At 39.3% G+C, this 22,948-nt stretch overlaps 1 protein-coding gene across 1 annotated transcript; it reads left to right on the plus strand.

Annotated features, from left to right (window-relative positions):
• Positions 1 to 1,854: 1,854 nt before the first annotated feature.
• LOC100974994 (putative uncharacterized protein C10orf88-like) lies at positions 1,855 to 21,734 on the plus strand. The gene is given in 4 exon segments (XM_063607548.1): positions 1,855 to 2,196; positions 2,724 to 5,984; positions 10,327 to 10,626; positions 10,628 to 21,734. Coding segments are annotated over 3 exon segments (564 nt in total). The 5' UTR covers positions 1,855 to 2,196; positions 2,724 to 5,831; the 3' UTR covers positions 10,739 to 21,734.
• Positions 21,735 to 22,948: the final 1,214 nt, after the last annotated feature.

The following is a 22,948-nucleotide window of genomic DNA, read 5'->3' on the forward strand; positions in this document are numbered from 1 at the left end:
GTACAGATGGTTGGGAAAACAAATGTGAGAATTATTTGGTAAAGCTCCATACCAGAAGAGAATTATAGTATCTAAAAACTCTAAGTGTAGCAGAGAGAAATTACTGACAAATTCTCTCACAGTGTGGAGGGCTGTGCTTGGCACTAAATGATGAACAGGATTTTTCCTATCCAAAAGAAGGGGCATTCTAGGTAGAGGGAAAAGCATGTACAAAAGCTGGGGGGTCTAGGAGGCAGGCAGAAGTCAAGGATAAAGGGCTTTGTATGCCTGTTAAGAAGTAATGGTGGCCAGGTGCGGTGGCTCACGCTTGTAATCCCAGCACTTTTGGGAGCCGAGGCGGGCGGATCACTTGAAGCCAGGAGTTTGAGACCAGCCTGGCCAACATGGCAAAACCCTGTCTCTCCTAAAAATACAAAAATTAGCTGGGCCTGGTGGTGCACGCCTGTAGTCCCAGCTACTCAGAAGGCTGAGGCAGGAGAATCGCTTGAACCCAAGAGGCGGAAGTTGCAGGAGCCGAGATCACACCACTGTACTCCAGCCTGGGTGACAGAGTGAAACTCCATCTCAAAAGAAAAAAAAAAGTAATGGTGATGGTGATTCAGTCAGAAAGCATCAAGCATCAGGACAATTGATAAAAGATTAGAGGGCAGTGCAGAAAATGAAACGCAGGTGAGGAGATAATGACTATCGACCAGTAAAGAAACTCCTGGAATTGTTCCGATGAAAGCTAGTATTTCAAAACAGAGAGGCAGAGATGGAGAAAGACAGGGAAGTTTTTCTTTAAAAACCAAAAATGAAACAAGACTGGGTGATATACTGAACATACGAGATTGAAAGAAAGGGGAGACGACAAAATGCTGTAGGCTTTCTGCCTTATTTAAGGAAGTCAAAATCCAGCTTATAGTATTGATCTTGCTCATGAAGTTTCAGATAGGTAATTCTAAAAAGCCTATTTTCCTTTAGACTGTCCAATTATGATGACATGTATCAAAGTTAACTTATGACTACAATGGGCTGGGCATAAAGAACAGAAAGTCTGGTGTACACAACTTAGAATGCATCTGGAGTACAAAAGGAAGAAAGAGGCAAGATCTACTTCCTATTCCATGGGGCATCTGGAAAACTCCCTCAGGCGACCGCTCCATCCAAACACCTGGGATCTTTCTCAACCTTCTGATTTCTGTCACGAGGGCATCCAGCACAGTCCTGGCAACGCCGTAGGATCAGGGAGCATCAAATGAGATGGCACCTGGGGAAGGCCCGTGTGGCCCAACGTCCACCACTAACGCCGTTCAGTATCTACCTCAACTCCCCTCTAACGCGAGAATGTGTATGAGAGAGGCAGGGAGAGTTCGGAGTAAAATTAACCCGAATGGACAGCGCTTCCGCCGCGTTCGCTGCCACAAATGCTGCAGACCCGACGGAGTGGAGGCAGAAAAGGCCCTGGCGTCCACTCGGGAAAGAACGAGGTCAGGAGTCGGCCCTGCACATCGCGTAGAGCGAAGAGACGACACCTACCTGACCATAGACGCTCCCCATCCGCCCAGCAACCATGGTCCATGCTGCCTGCGTCCACCGCCAGCGTCGAAAAACCGCCGTGGTGCCCGCGCGCAGTGCACCGCGCCTGCGCATAGTCTCCAAAGGCCGAGCGAGGGGCTGCCAGTGCGCATGCTCCGCTCTTTTGCGCTTCCTGAGCAAAGTTTAAACGCCTCTCGAGTCCAGTTGGTTTATGCGCATGCGTTTCTCTGGTGCAGGTTCTCACCAAAATCCAGAAGTGGCGGGCATTTGAAATGATGTGAGCCGGGAGTCGCTCTGCCTGCCCGTTTCTGCGCTGCACTGGCCGACACTTAAGCACTGGAAGAGAGGTTCCAGGGCTGGGCTGGCCTGGCAGGAGGCGGCGCAGTGGACACGCGGTCCGAGGACGGGGGCCTCACCCGCCGCCCCACGCTTGCCTCTTCCTGGGATGCCGCAGGCGGGGCCCTAACTCACAGCTTCCTCACCCGGGCTGGTCTCCGCGCCCGCGACTTCGACTGGGAGGAGCTTCTGGCGCCACGTGCGCCAGGGTGCGCCGGGCCGCCGGGGACCGGGTCGCTGCGCTCGGCGACTGCCGCGCTCCTCGGGGAACCGTGAGGGTCTGAGTCCGGGATCCAGGAGAGCAGTTGGTGTCGGGTCTCTGCGGGGGAGCGGGGCTGCGAGGTGGAGGCGAGGACCGGGGTGGGCGGAGGCGGGGTGGGTCTGGCCGGGAAGTACCCGAGGCCCCGAGGCATGAGCGGGGGAAGGTGACCAGGACTTGGAATTTCATAAACGTCCCCGTCAGGCGTGACAGGTCGTCAGGGCTGCTGTCAAAGTCAGTCCGCCCATCTACCCTCAAACAAGCCACCTCCTCTCCACCAAAACAGGCTGTGTAAAAAGTCCAGCTATAGAAGACCGCCGTCGACTTAATTTCGAAAAAGATACACTTTGTCTTCTATTGTGTTCTGCTCCTACTCCTGTGCACACAGTAGGTGTCCAGTAATGTATCCGAGAATCAATTGCAGGGGACTGAGTAGAACGTTGATGATTGAGGAAAAAATAGAGGGGGAAGCCCTGATGTGTGATGCCTCCATTTCCTTATGAATTCTGTGTTGAGCATTTGTTAGAATAAACCTCATGGCCTAACAAGTGGGTTTTGAGCCATGTTCAGAAACTATACTGTGTGATGTTTTCACCTGTTTTCTTCTCAGCCAGATTCTGGTGATTTAGAAGAGAAGATTGAACAACCGAGATGAAAACCCCTGCTTCCTTTACCTGAGGTGTGGCCCTGATGGAGGTGAAGAAATCGCTTCTATTGGCATTTTAAGTTCAGCAAGAAATATGGAAGTGTACTTAGGAGAGGAGTACTGTGGAACCAGTAGGGGCAAGAATGTTTGTACTGTCCTGGATGGTAGGTGTGTGACTTGTACACGGGAAAGTGTTCTTCTGAATTGGTGTTTTTATTCTGTTCACCTTTTGCAATATTGATTGACTCTCTGACATTGATGTTTACATTAGAGAAGAGAAGATAAAAACCTACTATGGCATAGAAGGTTACACCATTAAAGCATCTTCTAGGCAATCTAGTTCAGCTTCCTCATTTTTAGGAATGCAGAAATTTAGAGCTAATAAAGGGGAGGTGAGCCTGGAGAGGGTCATACTAGTTAAAGTGTCCAGGCAAGAGTGCAGTCCTTATTGCTGCTTCTTGACTCTCTCCATAAACTCACAATGGTCTGTTTTCCAGAAATTAATTTGACAGTCAGTCTGGAACTTTGATCACATATTTTGTAAGGAACCTACAAGCCCAAGGTGGTGCCACACCAGCCTATTTCGTCCATATTCAATGTGTTATAGTTTGATCTTTTCCCTAGTCCCTTATAGGAACATTCTACACTAATCTCGCCTTAATATAAATCAAAACGTCAACAATTCTATATATTGTGCATATTGGAAATAATAAATACACGACATAGGGTTATTAACCAGGTCACTTGAGAAGGGATCTCAACTGTTTGTCCCCTACCAGGCAAACTGAATCTCAGGATTTAAGCAATGGCCTGGAAACAATTTTTTTTTACTGCAGCTGTTTAAAATGATAATTTATATAAGTGAAAAAATAATTTTTATTCTATTTTATTTTCGGTAAACACGAAATTATTTTCTACAAAAATTACTTAATATTGGCATCCTCCACTCATGCCTGTAAAATAAAGGTAGGTCATCACTAAATTTTAACTAATTTGACAATTGCAAATGTATGTATAATATACTTATGTACTGTTGGTTTGTTCATATAGTTAGTCCAACTTAGTCCCTGTTTATATGAAACTATGGTGCCAAGAAAACCACGTTTTGGCCCCATTATATTTAAAAAGACAAGAATTAGAGAAGTTGCAGAGAAAAGCACCTAAAAGCTATTTGGACTGGTACCCTGAATATGAAAAATATTGTTGAGGTGAACTTTAGTGATGTCATCAGAGTCTAAGAGTACTGAGCTACAAATAGCCCAAAGTATTAATGCAGTTCTGTTAGTTACTGCCTGAGTGACCTTGGGAAAATCTCTACATTTCATTGGACCTACCTCATGGGTAAATTAGAAGACTAAAGAAAATAAAGCATTGTATTCTTTTTTGTCTCCACATTATACAGGGTTGTGAGACTTACTTTAAGGAAAAAGTTGGCCGGGCATGGTGGCTCATGCCTGTAATCCTAGCACTTTGGGAGGCCGAGGCAGGCTGATCCCTTGAGCCCAGGAGTTTGAGACCAGCCTGGGTGGCATAAGGAGACTCTGTCTCAAAAAAGAAAAAAAAATAAAAAGAATAAGGAAAAAGTTAATGATTTTTATAGCAGGCAAGTAACAAACTTACAGATCAGATTGTTCCAAGACATTGTTTTAGGTAGTCTATATTAATCGCTTCCAAAGTCATTTAAATAAAGTGATTTATTCAACAAATATTTGAGTGCCTACTGATACCAGATACAGACTGTAGTAGGCATTTAGGAAGCAGCAGTAATAAAATGGAGCAACTACCCTTGTGTTGCTTATATTCAAATGGGATGAGACAGGTAATGAGCACACTCTGAATAAAATTGTGTTTTGTTTGGTGGTGAGAAAGGCTATAAGGATTAAGAAGCAGAAAGGGGATAAGAGAGAGGATGAGAGGCGACTGTTTAAATTTAACAGTGTTTTCTTAATTGTGAAGGATAGTCACGTCTTTGGTGCCATGGGTCTGAATTGACCTGTGTCTTTGGGTTACTTATGGTTCTGTGTGTCTCTCTGAAGATGAGTATTTTTTGTAACTATTCTATGGAAGTATATGTGAGTGCAAAGGGTCATTTCATTTAGGAAAATCCCAAGCCTACTAAAGCTTATTCTGAGGCAGCAGAATATGAAAGTTACAAAAATAGTTACTGATGAATATTTTCAAATACTCACTCATTGGAAATTTTAGCACATAATTCCAACCACCATGTGAAATCACCGATGTGATCCTCCCTCATGTTCATTCTGATTTACGTTTTGGCATTTGTCCAGGATCATACAGGCTATACAGAGCAGACTCATAACTGAACTCTGGTTTATCTCATTCTAAATCCTGTTTCCTTTCCACTTTGATACTGTTTTTGGTGCCACACATGAAATGTCTTTTGGTTCATAAACATGAATTAAGAGAGGCAGCATAAAGCATTGGAGAGGGCACTGTTATAACAGCCAGGAGAGCTAGGTTCTAAGCCTGACTTTTACTAATTGGGTAATCCTTTGACAAGTTAGAAAATGACCTCTAACTTCATCTTTTTAAATGTGTAAACCAGTGGGTTACATGAGACCATCTTGACCCTGCCTTATAATTCTAAATGGCTCATTTATATTTAGTAATTCAGTAAACACTTTGGATGGGCTTCTGAACACTCTTATTTTGTATTAAAGAATATTATAGTAAGCGGCTGTATGTTAAAGTATCAGATTGGCATAGTCTATTCTGAGTTGCTTAAATAAATGAAACTTTAATTTTACCTTCTTTCTTATATTTAGTATTTTTTTTAGTTTGAAAATGACATTGTCTTATATAAATTGTTCTTCTGAGTTTCATAATAAATTGAAACCTCTGACCATTACTGTATTAGGGAAAACTTGAAAATATATTTAAAGTTTATATTTGTTTTCCTGAATACTTTACTCTTGCTGATAATACAAAGGAGTGACCTTAAATAGTGAATATTGTTTAATATTATTATTTATTTTCCTGAACTTTGTATTGTAATAGTTGCGCTCCTTTGGTGAAAGGCAGTGTGTGTTCATCAGTAAAGTTGTGATACACATGAGAGCAGTTTCAGCAGATTATTCCACAGGCTCTCCTGCTGTAAAATCAAGAATAGAACTGGACAGGATCCAAACCATAATGGAATCTATGGGGTCAAAGTTATCTCCTGGAGCTCAGCAATTGATTAATATGGTTAGGTTTCAGCAGTGGGTAAGTAGAAATGGATGACTTTCCAGATACCATTAAAAATTAAAAGTAATGGCTTTTTATAAGTACACGTAGTGATGTAAATTTTTTCTTTGAAATTTTGTAATTGATTTAACTGTTATCCTTATTTACTTGTGTAAAAAATAACATTTCATAGACTTGCCCTCCTACAAAATATTTTGACTACAAATCTTCACACTTTTTCATGAATTCATTCACACATTCATTCAGCAAGTATTTATTAAGCACCTTCTTAGTGAACAAGGCACTAGTTTGAGTACATTTCATGATGCAAAGATATCAGTTTATAATTTGTCTTTAAGGATTTACATTCTAGGACATATAAATGGGGAGGGATGAAGAAGATTAGGAAAGGCTCACTAAAGGAAGTGGTATTTTTATCTAGGCCTTTAAAGGACAGGATTAGGCAAGTAAATTTGGAAGAAGGCCAATTCAGACAAAAAATAGGCTGAATAAAATCTTCAATGCTAAAAGAATTGGATGTAGCTGAGAAATGAGTAGTAGTTCATTTCTCTGAAGCAGAAGGGGAATAGGGGAAGTTTAAAGTAGATTTCAGCTAGGTCATAGTGAGAGCTTTGAATGCTACTTCACTTATTTTTTGAGGTGGAATCTCGCTCTGTTGCTCAGGCTGGAGTGCAGTGGCACGACCACGGCTCACTGAAACCTCTGCCTCCCAAGTTCAAGCGATTCTCCCACCTCAGCCTCCCTAGTAGTTGGGATTACAGGTGCCTGCCACCACACCTAATTTTTTTTTTTGTATTTTTAGTAAAGACGGGGTTTCACCATGTTGGCCAGGCTGGTCTCAAACTCCTGACTTCAAGTGATCCACCCGCATTGGCCTCCCAAAGTGCTAAGATTACAGCATGAGCCACCACACCCTGTCTGAGTGCTACATTAAATTTGTAAGTATTTCCACCGTCATGTGTAAGGTAAATCAAAAGAAAGTGAGACTACAAGGAGAAGACCAGCTACACGTTATTCCCCTCATCCAGATGAGCGAGAATGAGGGTCTAAGATTGAACATAGTAACATGATGCTGGATGGTGAAATGCTAAAACAATGGAGCTGTTGGGACTTTACAACTAACTTCATATTGGTGTTGTGGGAGAAAAATAGAGTCAAATGGTAAATTGAGGCTTTAAGGATGGCAATACAAATAATCGAAATTCAACCCAAGGAAGGAGGATGCTTGGGGGGAAGAAAAGTTTAGTTTTGGGAATATTGAGTTTTAGCTGTGAATAAAACATTCCCTGGGAGGATATTGCAAACATCTGAAAACAGAGGATTAGGAGAAATGGAATGAACCTTAAGTGGCTGGAAGGGAAGTTTAGAGGTGTATCCACAGTAGCTGATGGAGTGTGGTGAAGAGAGGGACTGAAGCAAGGAAGAAAGATCCTTGGAGAATAGCTGCATTTGTACAGATACAGGGAGAGGAAAAAGGAACCAGAAATGTAGAAGGTAGCAGAGTGATAGAGTAGCAAGAGAAAGGATTTGATGTCAGGTAAAATTATCTCAAGCTCTTGTCCTGTCTCCTCTTAGTTCTGCATCCTTTGGGCAAGTTGATTCATTTTTTTTTTTAACACAAATTCTTCATGTGCAAAATCTAAATCTAAGTGGTAACACTGTAACAATCACAGGATTGATGTAAAAATTTAAAATAAATAACGCAAGTAAAGAACTCCTTGTAGATGTGTGGCCTACAGATATTAATGTAGTACCGCTATTACCATGTGGGCTGAGTTAAGAGAACAAGGAGAGCTGAAGTTATGGAAACGACAGAAGGAAGAGTTCCAAAAAAGATGGAAATGTGTACTTTTCTTCCTCCCACACCGTGATCTCACCTGGATACCTCAGGAGGTTCCTAACTGGTCCTCCAGCTCTGCTAAAATCCATTCTCCACAGTGCACTCAGAATGGCCTCAAAGTTCTCATCCTGTGTAAGACTTTCTCACTGCTTCCCATCACACTTAGAATTAATCTTGATTCCTGACCCTGATCTCTAAGGTGTAGGCCCTTCTTGCCTCCTCAACCTCATCTCCTGCCATGTTTCCTTGGGCAACTTGCTCCAGACATTCTGATGTATGCATTCTATAAATATCCAAATGTGTTTCTACCTCCTCAGGACCTTTACAGTTATAATTGTTTTCTTTCCCTAAATCTTGGCATAACTGACTATCCTATCAGATTTTGGCTTAAATGTTACAGCCTCAATGAGATCTTCCCTAACCACCCAGTTTTAAGTAGACTTTCCCTCCAAATCTATATCATGTTTTCTTCGGAGCCCTCTTGACTATTTTTACTGTTGTTTATGTATTGGTCTGTTTATCTCATTAAAATAAGCTTTATGCAATAGACACCTGGTCTTTCTTGTTTATGGTATGGAATATATGTACGATAAATGTGCCCTTTGGATTATCAGTTAAGGACTCCTTGGAGATCTTCGGGGGGTCAGTTTGAATAGTGATGAGGTGGAAATCAGATTTTCAGGGATTTGATAGTAAATGGGTTTTTGGAATGTGGAGGTACCCAGGGTAACATGGGTTTATTTCAAGAAAGAGATAATGAACTTCAAGAATCTCTTGAAATGTTTATAAAATGCAGATTCTTGGCCCTCACCAGTGCCCTGAATCCTAGGGAGTGGGATCCAGGAATCAGTATTTTAAACAAGCATCTCCAGATGAGTCTTATGCATAGTGTATTATGAATATAGACTCTATCTGTCTAGAGTTTTCTATGCATATAGAAGCATGTTCCTTCCAGTCAGTAGATTGTGTTGTAACCAATTCCCACCCCCTGTCCCCCCCAGCACACACTCTAAATCATTACATCTGGAGACATTTGGGGAACACCCTGGAGAAGAAATAATGTTAATTCTTCCTTTAAACATGCTAATAAAAGACTTACTTCCTAGTAAGAAAGTTCTTATTTATGGAGTTAACAAACCAGACATCTATATATTGTCTCCCTAGAAAATGTCATATAAGCTTTGTAACTATCTGAGCATAAAATGGGGATGTTTCATGACTAAAACAACTCCTGTGTGATGGTGTAACCATACACATTGTCTAGGCAGGGTCTGTCCTGGAGAAAGGAAGCACCTGGGGACCTGTGTTGGAAGTCTCAGCCCCTCAGCTTTACTTCTGAATTGAGATTATTTGCTTTCTTGAAAGTTTTACTAAAGTTTAGTACTCTGAGTCATGTAAGTCTGAAATGGTCATCTGTGTGATATCTTGATAAATATAAAGGTTCTTATTTCCTTGTGTTTGAAGTTTAGATTGCTGGCTTTGTTTTTGCTTCACAATTTAGAATATTGAGTAGGAATTCCATATCAAAGTGTGTAGTATACTGTTGTCATTTAATATTATCTGAATGAAAGAATGGTGCACCCCATTTTCTCAAAATATATTCCATTATGATTTATACTGTTTACTTTTTCCCCTTCCAAATAAAAATAACTTTTTCTTGTTTTTTCAAAATGATATATGAGTGTTTTGTAAGTAAAACTTATTTCATAAATCCCATAAGATATTCAGAGATAAAACACTTGATTTTTCAGAAATGTCACTTATATGAAATTATGTGTATGCAATATATGAAGTTATGTGTATACACACATATATAGTTCTTTACATATTCATATATATTGACACAATTCTGCATAAATATTTTTCATGTTCCTTTATGCTGCTCTATAGTCATTTTCCTCTAACATGAGATGGGCCACATTCTAAGCAAGAAGTATATCCCTATGTCATTTTTAATAACTATATACTATGTCACTTTATGAGTATTTTGTACTTATTTAATCACTGCTAGATTAGTGAGTATTTAGGCTCCTCAAATTTTTTGGTATTATGATTAGCACTGCTAAGCAGAAACTTCTAAGAAAATTGTCAATTCTTGTGACTCAGTTGAGAGTACTGCATTTTATTACTGCAAATTAAAGAAGTCTTTGTAGTGGAAACATTGAAATATGCCAATGCCATTTTACTAACCATTCTATATTTATTTTAATATATTTTTAGAAAAAACTACAGTTAAATGATTAAAAGCCCCAACTGTGGGGTTAAGTGGCCTGAGTTCATGTTGCAGTTCTGCCACTTACTGGCTGTGTTACTTTGGCCAGGCCACCTTTAGCCTTGGTCTCCTCAATTTAATTTAATATAAAGTGATAGTAATATTACCCTACTTCATAAGGATGTTTTGTGGATTAGATGAAATAGTGCACAGTGCCTGACTCATACTCCAAAAGTTAGCTGTTAATTACTCTAAAAGGTAGCTGACAAGATTACTAATATTAACATTTACTTATTTATCTTGTTTAGAATTGTATTCCTATTGAAGAGCAGCTTCAGTTGGTGTTGGGCAATGCTGGATACAAGCAAACGACTGGACTACAATGCTCATCTGCCTTAGGAGCCTTAGACAAGTCATTCTCCACACCTTTCCCTTTTAGAACTGGATTGACATCTGGAAACGTGACTGAAAACTTACAAGCGTACATTGATAAAAGTACACAGGCATCTAGTGGAGAGAATTCTACAAAGCTTGATGAGTGTAAAATTGTGCCACAAAACCATTCCCTTCTTGAAAATGATCTTAAAAATGCAACATCCCCTTTCTTAACCAAAGAAAGCAAATGACAACTCAAATATATCTAACTCTGAGTTGCTGCCTTTTCTCCAGAATTTATGTAGTCAAGTTAACTATCTCCTTGTGGGACGTAAGGCCGAGTGACAGGAAAACATCACCAAGCCTGATGAAGGCATTCTTGGTGGTGGGTAAGTATTGTTTTAACACAGATGTAGTTTTGATTTGGTAGGTGGGAGAATTAGATGAAGAGAAAAAGAAGCAGATTTGTCTCAATGAGTACTGCCTAAAATCTGTTTCAATAGAAAATTCTAGCAGCTTTTTTTTTTTACAGCTTACTATTAATATACTTGTAGGTAATAACTATTCTACAGAGAATAGATTGTTTTGAAAGAAGTGCCTGTGCCTGTAACTGGAGGTGTTGCACACTTGTCAGGCATTTTGTGAGTTACAAGCATAGCTAATGGTTGAAGTTGAAAGTGATCCATACGAATGGAGAGCAGCTGTGGGAACCATAATATGTATATTTTTTTTCCTGATTGTACCAAATGAGCCATCATAACAGATTTTCTTTGTAAATCACATTTGACCTAGGCTAATTTTGAAGTCATCAAAAAATGTATTAACATTCTAATTATTTATAGCATATAGGCCCTTATACCCTGGTCTCATAATTCCAAGTTTGTGACAGTCCTCATTTGATTGAGGAATGGCTGAGTATTTAGTATGTTCCCCATTCTTTACATAGATATAGCGTGCTGAAATATTGCACTAGGCTAGAATTCAGGACTCAGTCAGAGACCTGGCTTAACTATTTTGCCTTACTGGTTAAAACTTTTGATTTTTTTTTCAATGTGTAAAGTTAGATATTTGTATTGGTTGAGATTTGTTTAAGGTTTCCAACAGTGTTAAAATTTTAGGAATTTAATTTATTTAAATAAAGGTGGTTCTTAGGATATAGAAAGATAACATTAGTGTTCAATAATTGGCGGTCTACATCAATGATAATTACTTGTTATATGAGATGGCATAGTCTTCAATTGTTGAAAGTCTGTATCAATGATAACTAGTTGTTATGTGTAATGGCAAAAAAAAAAAATCAAAAGACTATACAGTATACAGGGATTCAAAAACTGCTTGGGACACTTCTGGGTCCAGCTGAGATAGAACATTGCCATTCCTCTCAGATCCTCATTTTACAAATAAAAATCCTTGGACATAGCACAACGAAGAAACATACAAGGACTGTGAAAGGTAGAAAGAAGTCAGACTGCTTAGGGACTGTGGGATTTGAGGAGCAATGCAATGTTGAGTTTTTTTGCCTTCCATATATCTTGGATGGGGTGCCAAAGAAGTCTGCAACCTGGGACAACCAGTGGGGACAAAAATTAAGAGCTTCAAGAAAAGCCTATTCCTTCTAACCAAAGGACCAGGAAAAGGGAGTCCTAACAAAACAAAACCATGCAATAATACTTGTCTACTCCAATCAAACACCAATGGAAATACTGCCCTCCTGCCTGCCCTGTTGAATGAGGCAGTTGTACTCTGGTTTCTCTACTGGGGTGGTATCAGCAAGCTAAATGGTGAGCTGTTCTTCTATCTCTCAGTCAGAAGAAGTGGGCAGCATTCCAATTCTGCTACTGGGTGGTATCAACAGAGCCGAGTAGAAGTTAAACTTCCAGCCCCTGCTCAGCTGAAACAAGCAGTACTTCAGTTCTACCAGGGTGATGTCACCACTGCCCCGCAAAATCAGACGATACTTTAATTTTCTAGCTGGGGTGTTATAAGGAGAGGAAGGGAGAGTTTGGAGCTGAAAAAATATCTGAAGAAATAATGGTTGAAGTTTCCCCAAAGCTGAAATGGGGAAAGGCGTGAACTCAGAGATTCAAGAAGCTGAGTAAGTCCTACACAGGATAAATTCAAATACGTCTATGCCAAGTCATATCATAATTTTTTGAAAATGAAAAAATAAAAAATAAATTCTAAAAGAAAGCTGGAGAGAAACAACATATTCTCATAGAGAAATACCAAGTTTGTTGACAGCTGATTTCTCATCTGAAATTATGGTGGCCAATAAGAAGAGGCATATTTTTCAAGTGCTGTAAAAGAACTGTGAGTCACAAATTGTATATCCAGCAAAAATATCCGTTAGGAACAAACAGCAAGTAAAGACAGTCTCAAATAAATGAAAACAGATTATTTTGCACTGGCAGGCCTACCCTTAAAGAATGGATAAAGCAAGTTATCCAAGGAAATGATGACAAAAGAATGCTTAGAACTTCAGAAAGGAAGAAAGATCAATGGAATGGATAAAAATAGAGGTAAATATGACAGGCTATCCTTCTCATAAGTCTCTTAAATCATATTTGATGGTTGAAGTAAAAATTATAACACCATATGATGTGGTACTTAATATATGTAGAGGAAGTATCTAAGATAATTATATTTTAATAATTACTATAAATATAAATGGCTAGATTCACCAATTAAAAGAGATGTATAGAATGGATTATAAAATACAACCCAACTATATACAGTTGACAAAACACACTTTTCAAATATAATGACATAGGTAGGTCAAAAGTAGGAAGATATGCCATGAAAACATTAATTTTTAAAAAAGCAGAAGTCGTATATTAGTATCAGGTGAAGCAGGCTTCAGAGCAAAGAAATTCACTAGATAAAAAGAGGGACATTACATAATAATAAAAAGACAATGACATAGTGATCCTAAATGGGTATGCAGTAAACAGAGGTTCAAACTACATGAAGCAGAAAACTGATAGATACAAAAGGATCAATGGACATAACCATAATTATAGTTGAATACCTAACACCCCACGCTCAGTTATTGATAGAACTGTTAGACAAAATTATAGGAAAGATATAGAACTGAATAGTACACTATCAGTCATCAGGATCTAGTTGACATTTGTAAAACACTCCATTTCAGCCATTTCGAAAGTTAATGTAATCTACCATTTCAGCGGACTAGAAGAAAATTCATATGACTATATAAATTAACACAGAAAAGTATTTTTAAAATTCTAACACCAATCTATGATGAAAGAAACTCAGAAAACTAGAAATTGAGAGGAGCTGCCTCAACTTCATAAAGGATATCTACAAGAAACCTATAGCTAACATAATACTTAATGGTGAAAGACTGAATGCGTCCCTCCTAAGTGAAAAACAAGGCAAGGATGTCCTTTCCCACCACTGGGTTTATTTTGTTTTGTTTTGTTTTGTTTTGTTTTTGAGACAGAGTCTCGCTCTGTCGCCCAGGCTGGAGTGCAGTGGCACGATCTCGGCTCACTGCAAGCTCCGCCTCCTGGGTTCATGCCATTTTCCTGCCTCAGTCTCCTGAGTAGCTGGGACTACAGGTGCCCGCCACCATGCCCGGCTAATTTTTTTGTATTTTTAGTAGAGACGGGGTTTCACCATGTTAGGCAGGATGGTCTCGATCTCCTGACCTCGTGATCCACCCGCCTCAGCCTCCCAAATTGCTGGAATTATAGTCATGAGCCACCGTACCCGGCCATCACCACTCTTACTCAACATAGTGCTGGAAGTTATAGCCACTGCAGTAAGACAACAAAAATTCAATATAGATTGCAATGAAAGAAAACTGTCCTTATTTACAGATGACAAGATGGTCTATGTACAACATCCCAAGGAATATTTTTTTAAAAAAGGTTTAAAACTCATAAATTGAGTTCAGCAAAAGTCACAGGATGAAAGATCAAAATCAGTTGCTTATGTATATTCAGTTGGCCCTCCATATCCATGGCTTTTGCATCATGGATTGAACCCACTGTGGATCAGAAATAGAGAAAAAATAATTGTGTCTGTGCTGAACATGTAGACTTTTTTCCTGTCCTTATTGTCTAAGTAATACAGTATAACAAGTATTTACATAGAATTTACTTTTATTAAGTATTGTCATCTTATATAAGGGACTTAAGCATCTGCATATTTTGGTATCCATAAGGGTGGGTTTGGGGAGGGAGGTCCTGGAACCACTCTCCCACAAATATTGAGGCTTAACTACAAATGATGATGTGTGGAAACCAAAATTAAAAACAATTTCTTTTTATAACTCACCTGTCAACAATGAATTATTAAATTAAATGTTGGCTTCCTAGTAGAAAATGCTAAGAATAAAAGTAAGCTTTTCAACTTAAAAGAGACACACTCACTATACTATTTATAGTTGCTCCAAAGAAAACTAAATACTTAGGTATGAATCTAACAAAACATGTACAGGATATATATGCTGAAAATTGTAAAATGCTGATGAGAGAAATCAGAGAAGATCTAATTGAGGGACATACCCTGTTTATGGCTTGGTGACTCAACATAGTAAAATTGTTAGTTCTCCCTATTGATATGCAGGCTTAATGTAATTTGTATCAAAATCCCAAGACTTTTTGTAGACAAAAACAAGGCTTTTTAAAATTATATGAGAAGGCAAAAGTAGTAGAATGGCTAAAACAACTTGTTTTTCTTTTTTCTTTTTTTTTTTTTTTTTTTTTGAGATGGAGTCTTGCTCTGTCACCCAGACTGGAGTGCAATGGCGCAATCTCAGCTTCCTGCAACCTCCACCTCCTGGGTTCAAGCAATTCTCATGCCTTAGCCTCCCGAGTAGCTGGGACTATAGGTGCCCGCCACAACACCTGACTATTTTTTGCATTTTTTTTGTAGAGATGGGGTTTCACCATGTTGGCCAGGCTGGTCTTGAATTCCTGGCCTCAAGTAATCCGCCTGCCTTGGCCTCCCAAAGTACTGGGATTAAATGCTCAGCCTAAAACAACTTTCAAAAAAAGAATTAAATGATTGGAATCACTCTTCCCAGTGTAGAGTATCCAATACTGTTTAGTATTATGTGGGATTGAAATATAAATCAATGGAACATAATAGAGGGCCAGAAATAGACCCTCACAAATATGCTCAATTGATTTTTGATAAAGGTGCAAAACTGGCCAGGGGTGGTGGCTCACACCTATAATCCCAGCACTTTGGGAGGCCGAGGCGGGCAGATCACTTGAGCCTAGCATTTCAAGACTACTCTGGGCAACATGGCAAAGCCCTGTCTCTACAAAAAAATATGAAAATTAGCCAGGCATGGTGGCGCATGTCTGTAGTCCCAGCTATTTGGGAAGCTGAGGTGGGAGGATCACTTGAGCCCAAGAAGTCGAGGCTGTGGTGAGCTGAGATCGTACCACTGCCCTTCAGCCTCAGCAACAGAGTGAGAGTCTGTCACAAAAAAAAGGAGGGGGGAGGGTGCAGAAAGGATAGCACTTTCCAGAAATGGTGCTAGAGCAATTAGATATCCAAATTCTTTCACCTAAACTTCACATCCAACACAAAAATTAACTCAAAATGGGTCATAGATTTAAATGATCTTTTGGATGGAAACTGGAGAAAATCTTTAGCAACTAAGAATTGCAGAAAAGTACTTAAAAATGACACCAAAAGTACATAAAATAAAATTAATAAATTTGACTTCATTAAAGATAAAAAATTCTGCCCTCTGACTCAGTTAAGAGGATGAAAATACAAGCTACAGATGGGAGAATATATTATTTGCAAACCAAATAATCTGACAGATGACTCATACCTAGGATATATTAAGAACTCTCAAAACTCAACAGTAAAAAAAAAAAAAATCCATTTAGAACATGGGCGAGACAGGAGATATTTCACCAAAGAGAATATGCAAACAGCATATGAACATGAAAAGATATTCAACATTACTATCCATTAGGAAATTCAAAATAAGACCGTGATGAGATATCGCAGCACACCTATTTGAACAGCTAAAATAAAAGCTCAGGTGGCAGGACAAGTGGCAGTGTGCAGGCAGTCCAGCAGCCCAGCTTCATGAAGGCTCATGGTGCACTTCAGCCCTCAGGCACCAGAGGAAGCTCAGCCCAGCTGAAGGGGCGGTGAAGGAAGGGCCCAAGAGGAGGCCCATGAGGTTGTCAGATAAACCTGCTCCTGCAAAAGTGAAAACAAAACCAAAAGAGGCAGCAAGGAAGAATCATCCTCAGACAAAAAAAGTGCAAATAAAAGGGAAAAGGGGAGCAAAGGGAAAGCAGATTCAAAGTGGATAAACAAGAAACTAAAGATTTAAAGATTTACCTGCAGAAAACAGACAGACCGAAAATGAGAAGAGTCCAGCATCTGATGAAGCAGGAAAGAAAGAAGCCACGTCTGATTCATGTCCGGTACCATGTCTTATCAGTGGTCCCTGTCTCCCTTCTTGTTACTAGTTTGTAACTACACTTTTTTTTTTCAAGTTACTAGTTTGTAACTACACTTTTTTTAGTAGCTCTAGGAAACATTGAAAAGGAGGGAATACAACCTTATCCCACTTTTTAAAGTGTAAATGCTTTTTTTTTTTTTTTTGAGACAGAGTCTCACTGTGTTGGCCCAGGTTGGAGTGCAGTGGGGCAATCTCGGCTCCCTGCAACTTCTGCCTCTCAGGTTCAAGGGATTCTTGTAGCTGGGATTACAGACACCTGCCACCACACCCGGCTAATTTTTGTATTTTTAGTAGAGATGGGGTTTCATCATGTTGGCCAGGCTGGTCTCGAACTCCTGAGCTCAAGTGACCCCCCTGCCTCAGCCTCCCAAAGTGCTGGGATTACAAGCATGAACCACTATGCCTGGCCTAAATGCTCTTTTTAAGAGGAGAAATCACTTTCTGGTTGTATTTTTGGTAAAACCAGAAAATAGTGGGATATTGAATTATCGGAAGATTTGACTTTTTTGAGTGTTAGCTTAACATTCCATGAGGGTGTAGGTTATATCTTATAATACAAGGCATAATTGACAATTTGAATCACAGTTGTGTATTTAATATGTCTTGATCATTTTAACTTCTATTCCTATGTTTTTTAGCAGAATTGTTTACTAAAAACTACTCCTCGATCTTGCCTGTCCCTGTCAGAATAATGTGTACTCTGTAGTGTCTTTGGTCATGTAGTAGTCCAGTTTTCTTAATAACTTTGTTAATGTGTTGTGAAAGACTGAAAATCTGACTATGTTATATATATAATATTAAATTGTGAATTGGTGGGACTTTATAACAGCTTACAACATTTAACAATATGGGCACTTAATATCCTCAAGGGAATTTTGTCTCTAAATTTTAAGCTAAAAAGTCACTGAAATAACTTCAGAAAAGAATGATGATGCATGGCTTTTTAGATTTTCAGTACGTACATTTGAGATGTGCAGAAATTGAAATGTCTGTGTAGTGATCCTCAACACAACCAATACAATCTCCATTATGAAAGAAAAAAAATCTGAGAATGCCCAATGCTAGCAAAGATGCAGAGAAACTAGATCTTTCATACATTGCTAGTGAGAATGTAAAATGTACAGCCACTCTGGAAAACAGTGCCAGTTTCTCAAAAAACTAAACATACACTTACCATACAAGCCAGCAATCATACTCCTTAGCATGTATCCCACAGAAATTGAAACTTATGGATGTTCACCCTTTAACACACAGCTAATATAGGGCATTTTAGTTATTTCCAGTTTTGGGCTTTACATTAAAGCTGCTATGAACAATTACATACATGAGATTTCTGTGTGAATGTAAGAACATGGAATACACTCATAAAAAATGTGAACTATTGATACATCCAACAACTTGGATGAATCTCAAGTGAACTATGACAAGTGGAAAACAAAAGATTACATACTATAGTATCCAACATATATGACATTCTCAAAATAAAATTATAGAAATGGAGAACATCATGGCTGCCATGGAATAAGGATGATAGGGAAAAGAGGGGTGACTGTGATGGTAAAGGTTTAGCACAAGGATAATCTTTGTGGCTAAGGAATAGTTCTCTGTCTTGATTGTAATGGTAGTTACATGAATCTACACATGTGAAGTAGAACTATATGCATACATTGTACCAATGTCAATTCCTAGTTTTAATATTGTACCATAGCTATGTAAGATGTAACCATTGAGATCATTGGTGAAGGGTACTGGATAACTCTCCACAGTATCTTTGCAACTTTTGGTGAATCTGTAATTTTGTATTTCAATTTTTTTAATTTAATAATTTTTAACCTGCTTGGCAATTTCTAGAGTTGTAGTTCTCAAATGTTTTCATCTCAGGATCTCTAATCTCAAAAATGAAGAACTCAAAGAATATCTGTTTATATAGACTATATTAAAATTTATATTTATTTTTAAATAGTAATTATTTGCATATACATATAAACAATAGCTTTTATTAAAAACAATCTTGTTTTCAAAAAATCAGTGAAAAGAATGACATTGTATTAAATTTACACAAATCTGTATTAACTTGCTCATGTCTGCTTCTGCATTATAGTACATATAGTCCAATATAGCATAAAAGCACAATATAACTACTCAAAACAAACTGAGTTGATCTTTTAAAAAGCAAATATTTATACCCTAAACCTAGTACCCAAAAGCAAATGTAACAAAAACAAAGATAAATAGAATGGGACTTAAACTAAAAAGTTGCTGCACAGCAAAAGAAATTATCAGCAGAGTAAACACGCAACCCACAGCGTGGGAAAAAGTATTTGCAAACTATGCATCCATCAAAGCACTAATATCCAGAATCTACAAGGAACTGAAACAAAAGAAAAAAAACATAATCCCATCAAAAAGTGGGCTAGGGACATGAACAGACAATTCTCAAAAGAAGATATACAAATGGCCAACAAACATATGAGAAAATGCTCAACATCACTAATTATCAGGGAAATGCAAATCAAAATCACAATGTGATAACACCTTACTCCTATAAGAATGACCATAATGAAAAAATTGAAAAATAATAGATGTTGGCATGGATGTGGTGAAAAGGGGAATGCTTCTACCCTGCTGGTGGGATGGAAAACAGTATAGAGATTCCTTAAATAATGAAAAGCAGATCCACCATTTGATCCAGCAATCCCACTACTAGGTATCTACCCAGAGGAATATATGAAAAAGACACTTGCACATGCATGTTTACAGTACCCAGTTCACAACTGCAAAAATATGGAATGAGCCCAAATGCCCTTCAGTCAACGAGTGGATAAAGAAAATATGGTTTATTCATACTACTCACCCATAAAAAGGAACGAAATAATGGCATTGGCAGCAACCTGGATGGAGTTGGAGACCATAATTCTTAGTGAAGTAACCCAGGAATGGAAAACCAAACATCTTATATTCTCACTTACAAGTGGGAGCTAAGCCATGAGGGCACCAAGGCATAAGAATGATACAATGGAGTTTGGGGACCCAGGGAGAAGGGTGGTAGGGGGATGAGGGATAAAAGACTACACATTGGGTACAGTGTACACTACTTGGGTGATGGCTGCACCAAAATCTCAGAAATCACCACTAAAGAACTTACCCATGTAACCAAACACCACCTGTTCCCCAAAAACCTATTGAGAAAAATTAAAATACTTTGTTAATAAAAAGATAAACCATGTGATAAAAACTTTGAGAAATTTTTATTTTATTTTATGTTATTGTTATTATACTTTAACTTTTAGGGTACATGTGCACATTGTGCAGGTTAGTTACATACGTATACATGTGCCATGCTGGTGTGCTGCACCCATTAACTCGTCATTTAGCATTAGGTGTATCGCCTAATGCTATCCCTCCCCCCTCCCCCCACCTCACAACAGTCCCCAGAGTGTGATGTTCCCCTTCCTGTGTCCATGTGTTCTCATTGTTCAATTCCCACCTATGAGTGAGAATATGTGGTGTTTGGTTTTTTGTTCTTGCGATAGTTTACTGAGAATGATGATTTCCAATTTCATCCATGCCCCTACAAAGGACATGAACTCATCATTTCTTAAAAATAAAAAATAATAAAAAAACTTTGAGAAATTATGTAAAAAACAAACGTTAAAGGAAAAAAAAACAGACTGGAGCTCTCCTCATGAACCCACTTGCAGAAGTTATTGGTCATAATGGAATGTAGGTGCTGTGAATGCAGAACCCTGTACATGTAGCCTCTGACCAACCGCCTGACAGCCTTAAATTTCAGAAATGAGGCCAGAGACTCCTAGCACGCACTCCCCAGACAGTCTTCTTTGCCAGAATCACCTGGGGGACTTGTTAAACATGAAGGTTCCACAGCCCTAACCCAGATCTAAGGAATCAGAGCAGAATGAGGTGTGGTCCCTGAAGAACCATTGCAGGAGATTCCAGGGCTATTATTCAACAGGCTGAACATGGAGTCCCTGTTTTGGGCTCTGTGATGGTTAATATTGAGTGTCAACTTGATTCGATTAAAGGATGCAAAATATTGTTCCTGGGCATGTCTGTGAAAGTGTTGCCAAAAGAGATTAACAGTTGAGTCAGTGGACTGGGAGAAGCAGACCTACCCTCAATCTGGGTGTGCACCATGTAATCAGCTGCCATAGCATCCAGAATAAAAGCAGGCAGAGGAACTTGGAAGGACTAGACTGGCTGAGTCTTCCAGCCTACATCTTTTTCCTGTGTGGGATGCTTTCTGCCTTCCAACATCATACTCCAAGTTCTTCAGATTTTGGACTCTTGGACCTTCGATACAGACTGGAGTCTGAAGTCTGCACTATTGGCTTCCCTACATTTGAGGTTTTGGGACTCGGACTGGCTTCCTGGCTCCTCACCTTGCAGATCGCCTATTGTGGGACTTCACCTGGTGATTGTGTGAGTCAATTCTCCTAATGAACTCCCCTTTATGTATTCATCTATCCTATTAGTTCTGTCCTGTTAGAGAACCCTGACCAACACAGGCTCTAACACAGTCCCCCTCAACCTATGCCTCTGTCTCCCCTGGGAGATGCTTAGAAAGGCAAGTTCATGGGCTCCCCCCACCAAACCAATGAATCAGATCTCTATGGTTAGGCCCAGAATCTGTGATTTAACAAGCTCTCTAGATGATTCTTACGCACACATAAGTTAGAGAAACGCTGCTTCAATAAATGGATAAGTCTCAGAAGAAGTAGACTCAAGATTCCAAAAACTCAGAGTAGGTGTCTGTGCAACCTGTGTGTTCAGGAGATGCTCCTGAAAGTTGCTGTTTAAATGAGAACTGTGGGATCCAGAAGAGAAGTAGTAAAGCTCTTTGACTTGTTGAGGAGTCAGAAATCTTAAAACCTGATGAAACCAAGTGATGATTCCAATTGAACAGTCATTTGCAGACTTTTTCTAGCAGAGACCCATTGGTAAAGATTCCCTCAAAATCTTGTCCTCACTTTCACACCTTCTGCCTGGATCCAGCCTGTGGGCAGAAGACACCTGTGGCTGGAGAAGAGCCACAGCAGAAGAGTTAATTACTCACATTGGCATCACAGTTTTCCAAACTGTGACACATGTGTCCTTGTAGAAACCTCTGAGACACTAAAGGCTGCCACCACCATCATTGTCAGACCTCACACCATTCATTATCCCTTCACTTCAGAAAAGAAGCAGCAGGCTTAGGGAGGTGAACTGCTTTATTAGTCTTGGTATCAATAGATGGTGAGGATGGGCTTGAAATCCAGGACCCCTTTCCTTCTCCCTATTTTCATCTCTCCTGTTCCCCATGCCCATTTGGGTTTTGGTGTAGAACCTTTTTATTTAGAATTGATTCTCTTTCACATTTGAAATCTATGGAAAGGTGAAGCAACTCTTCCTCCATGGCTGCCTCTCAAGGTAAAGCAAATGTTAGCATCTTCCCAGTTGCCCCTTCCTTTTCCCATGTCCCTACTTCCTCATACTGAAAGACAGTCCCATGCCTTCATCAAGCAAGGAAGCCTAGGATTTCAGTTTTCTGCCCATTCTGACATCATCTCTCCAAATACCCTCAGAAGATACATGCTCAAGATGGCTTACAGGAAAAAACACTAGGAAAAGAAACCTGAATCCTCCTTCCACCTTAGTCACTTACTTGTTATGTAACTTTGGGGAAATTATTTGACCTTACTTGACCTCAGTTTTCTCTTCTGTAACCACTGGTCTATGTTTAAAAGCACAGCCTCCCCAGCCAGGTTGCATGAGTTTCTTACTAAAATCCCAATCAACATCTTCCAAGGATGTTCTGTAACAGGCAGAAAAAAAATCTAAGATTATACTAGAGCTCGAAGCCCTGCATGTTGGTATCCTTGGCCAATTTTTTCCAAGTCCTCTCCTGCCATCTTCGCTTTTATGCATCTCCAGTCAAATGGCCTTTTTCTTGTTCCTTGACCACACCAAACTTATTCCATGCTCAGGACATCAATTCATTGTCTCTTCTCATTCGGGCATGACTTTTCTGGTTATTGGTATTATGGGCGATAATACCCATAATACCATTTTCATTGAATCATGGACATTTT

The sequence above is a fragment of the Pan paniscus genome, chromosome 8 (genome assembly GCF_029289425.2).
Source record: "Pan paniscus chromosome 8, NHGRI_mPanPan1-v2.0_pri, whole genome shotgun sequence".
NCBI classification, from domain to species: Eukaryota; Metazoa; Chordata; class Mammalia; order Primates; family Hominidae; genus Pan; species Pan paniscus.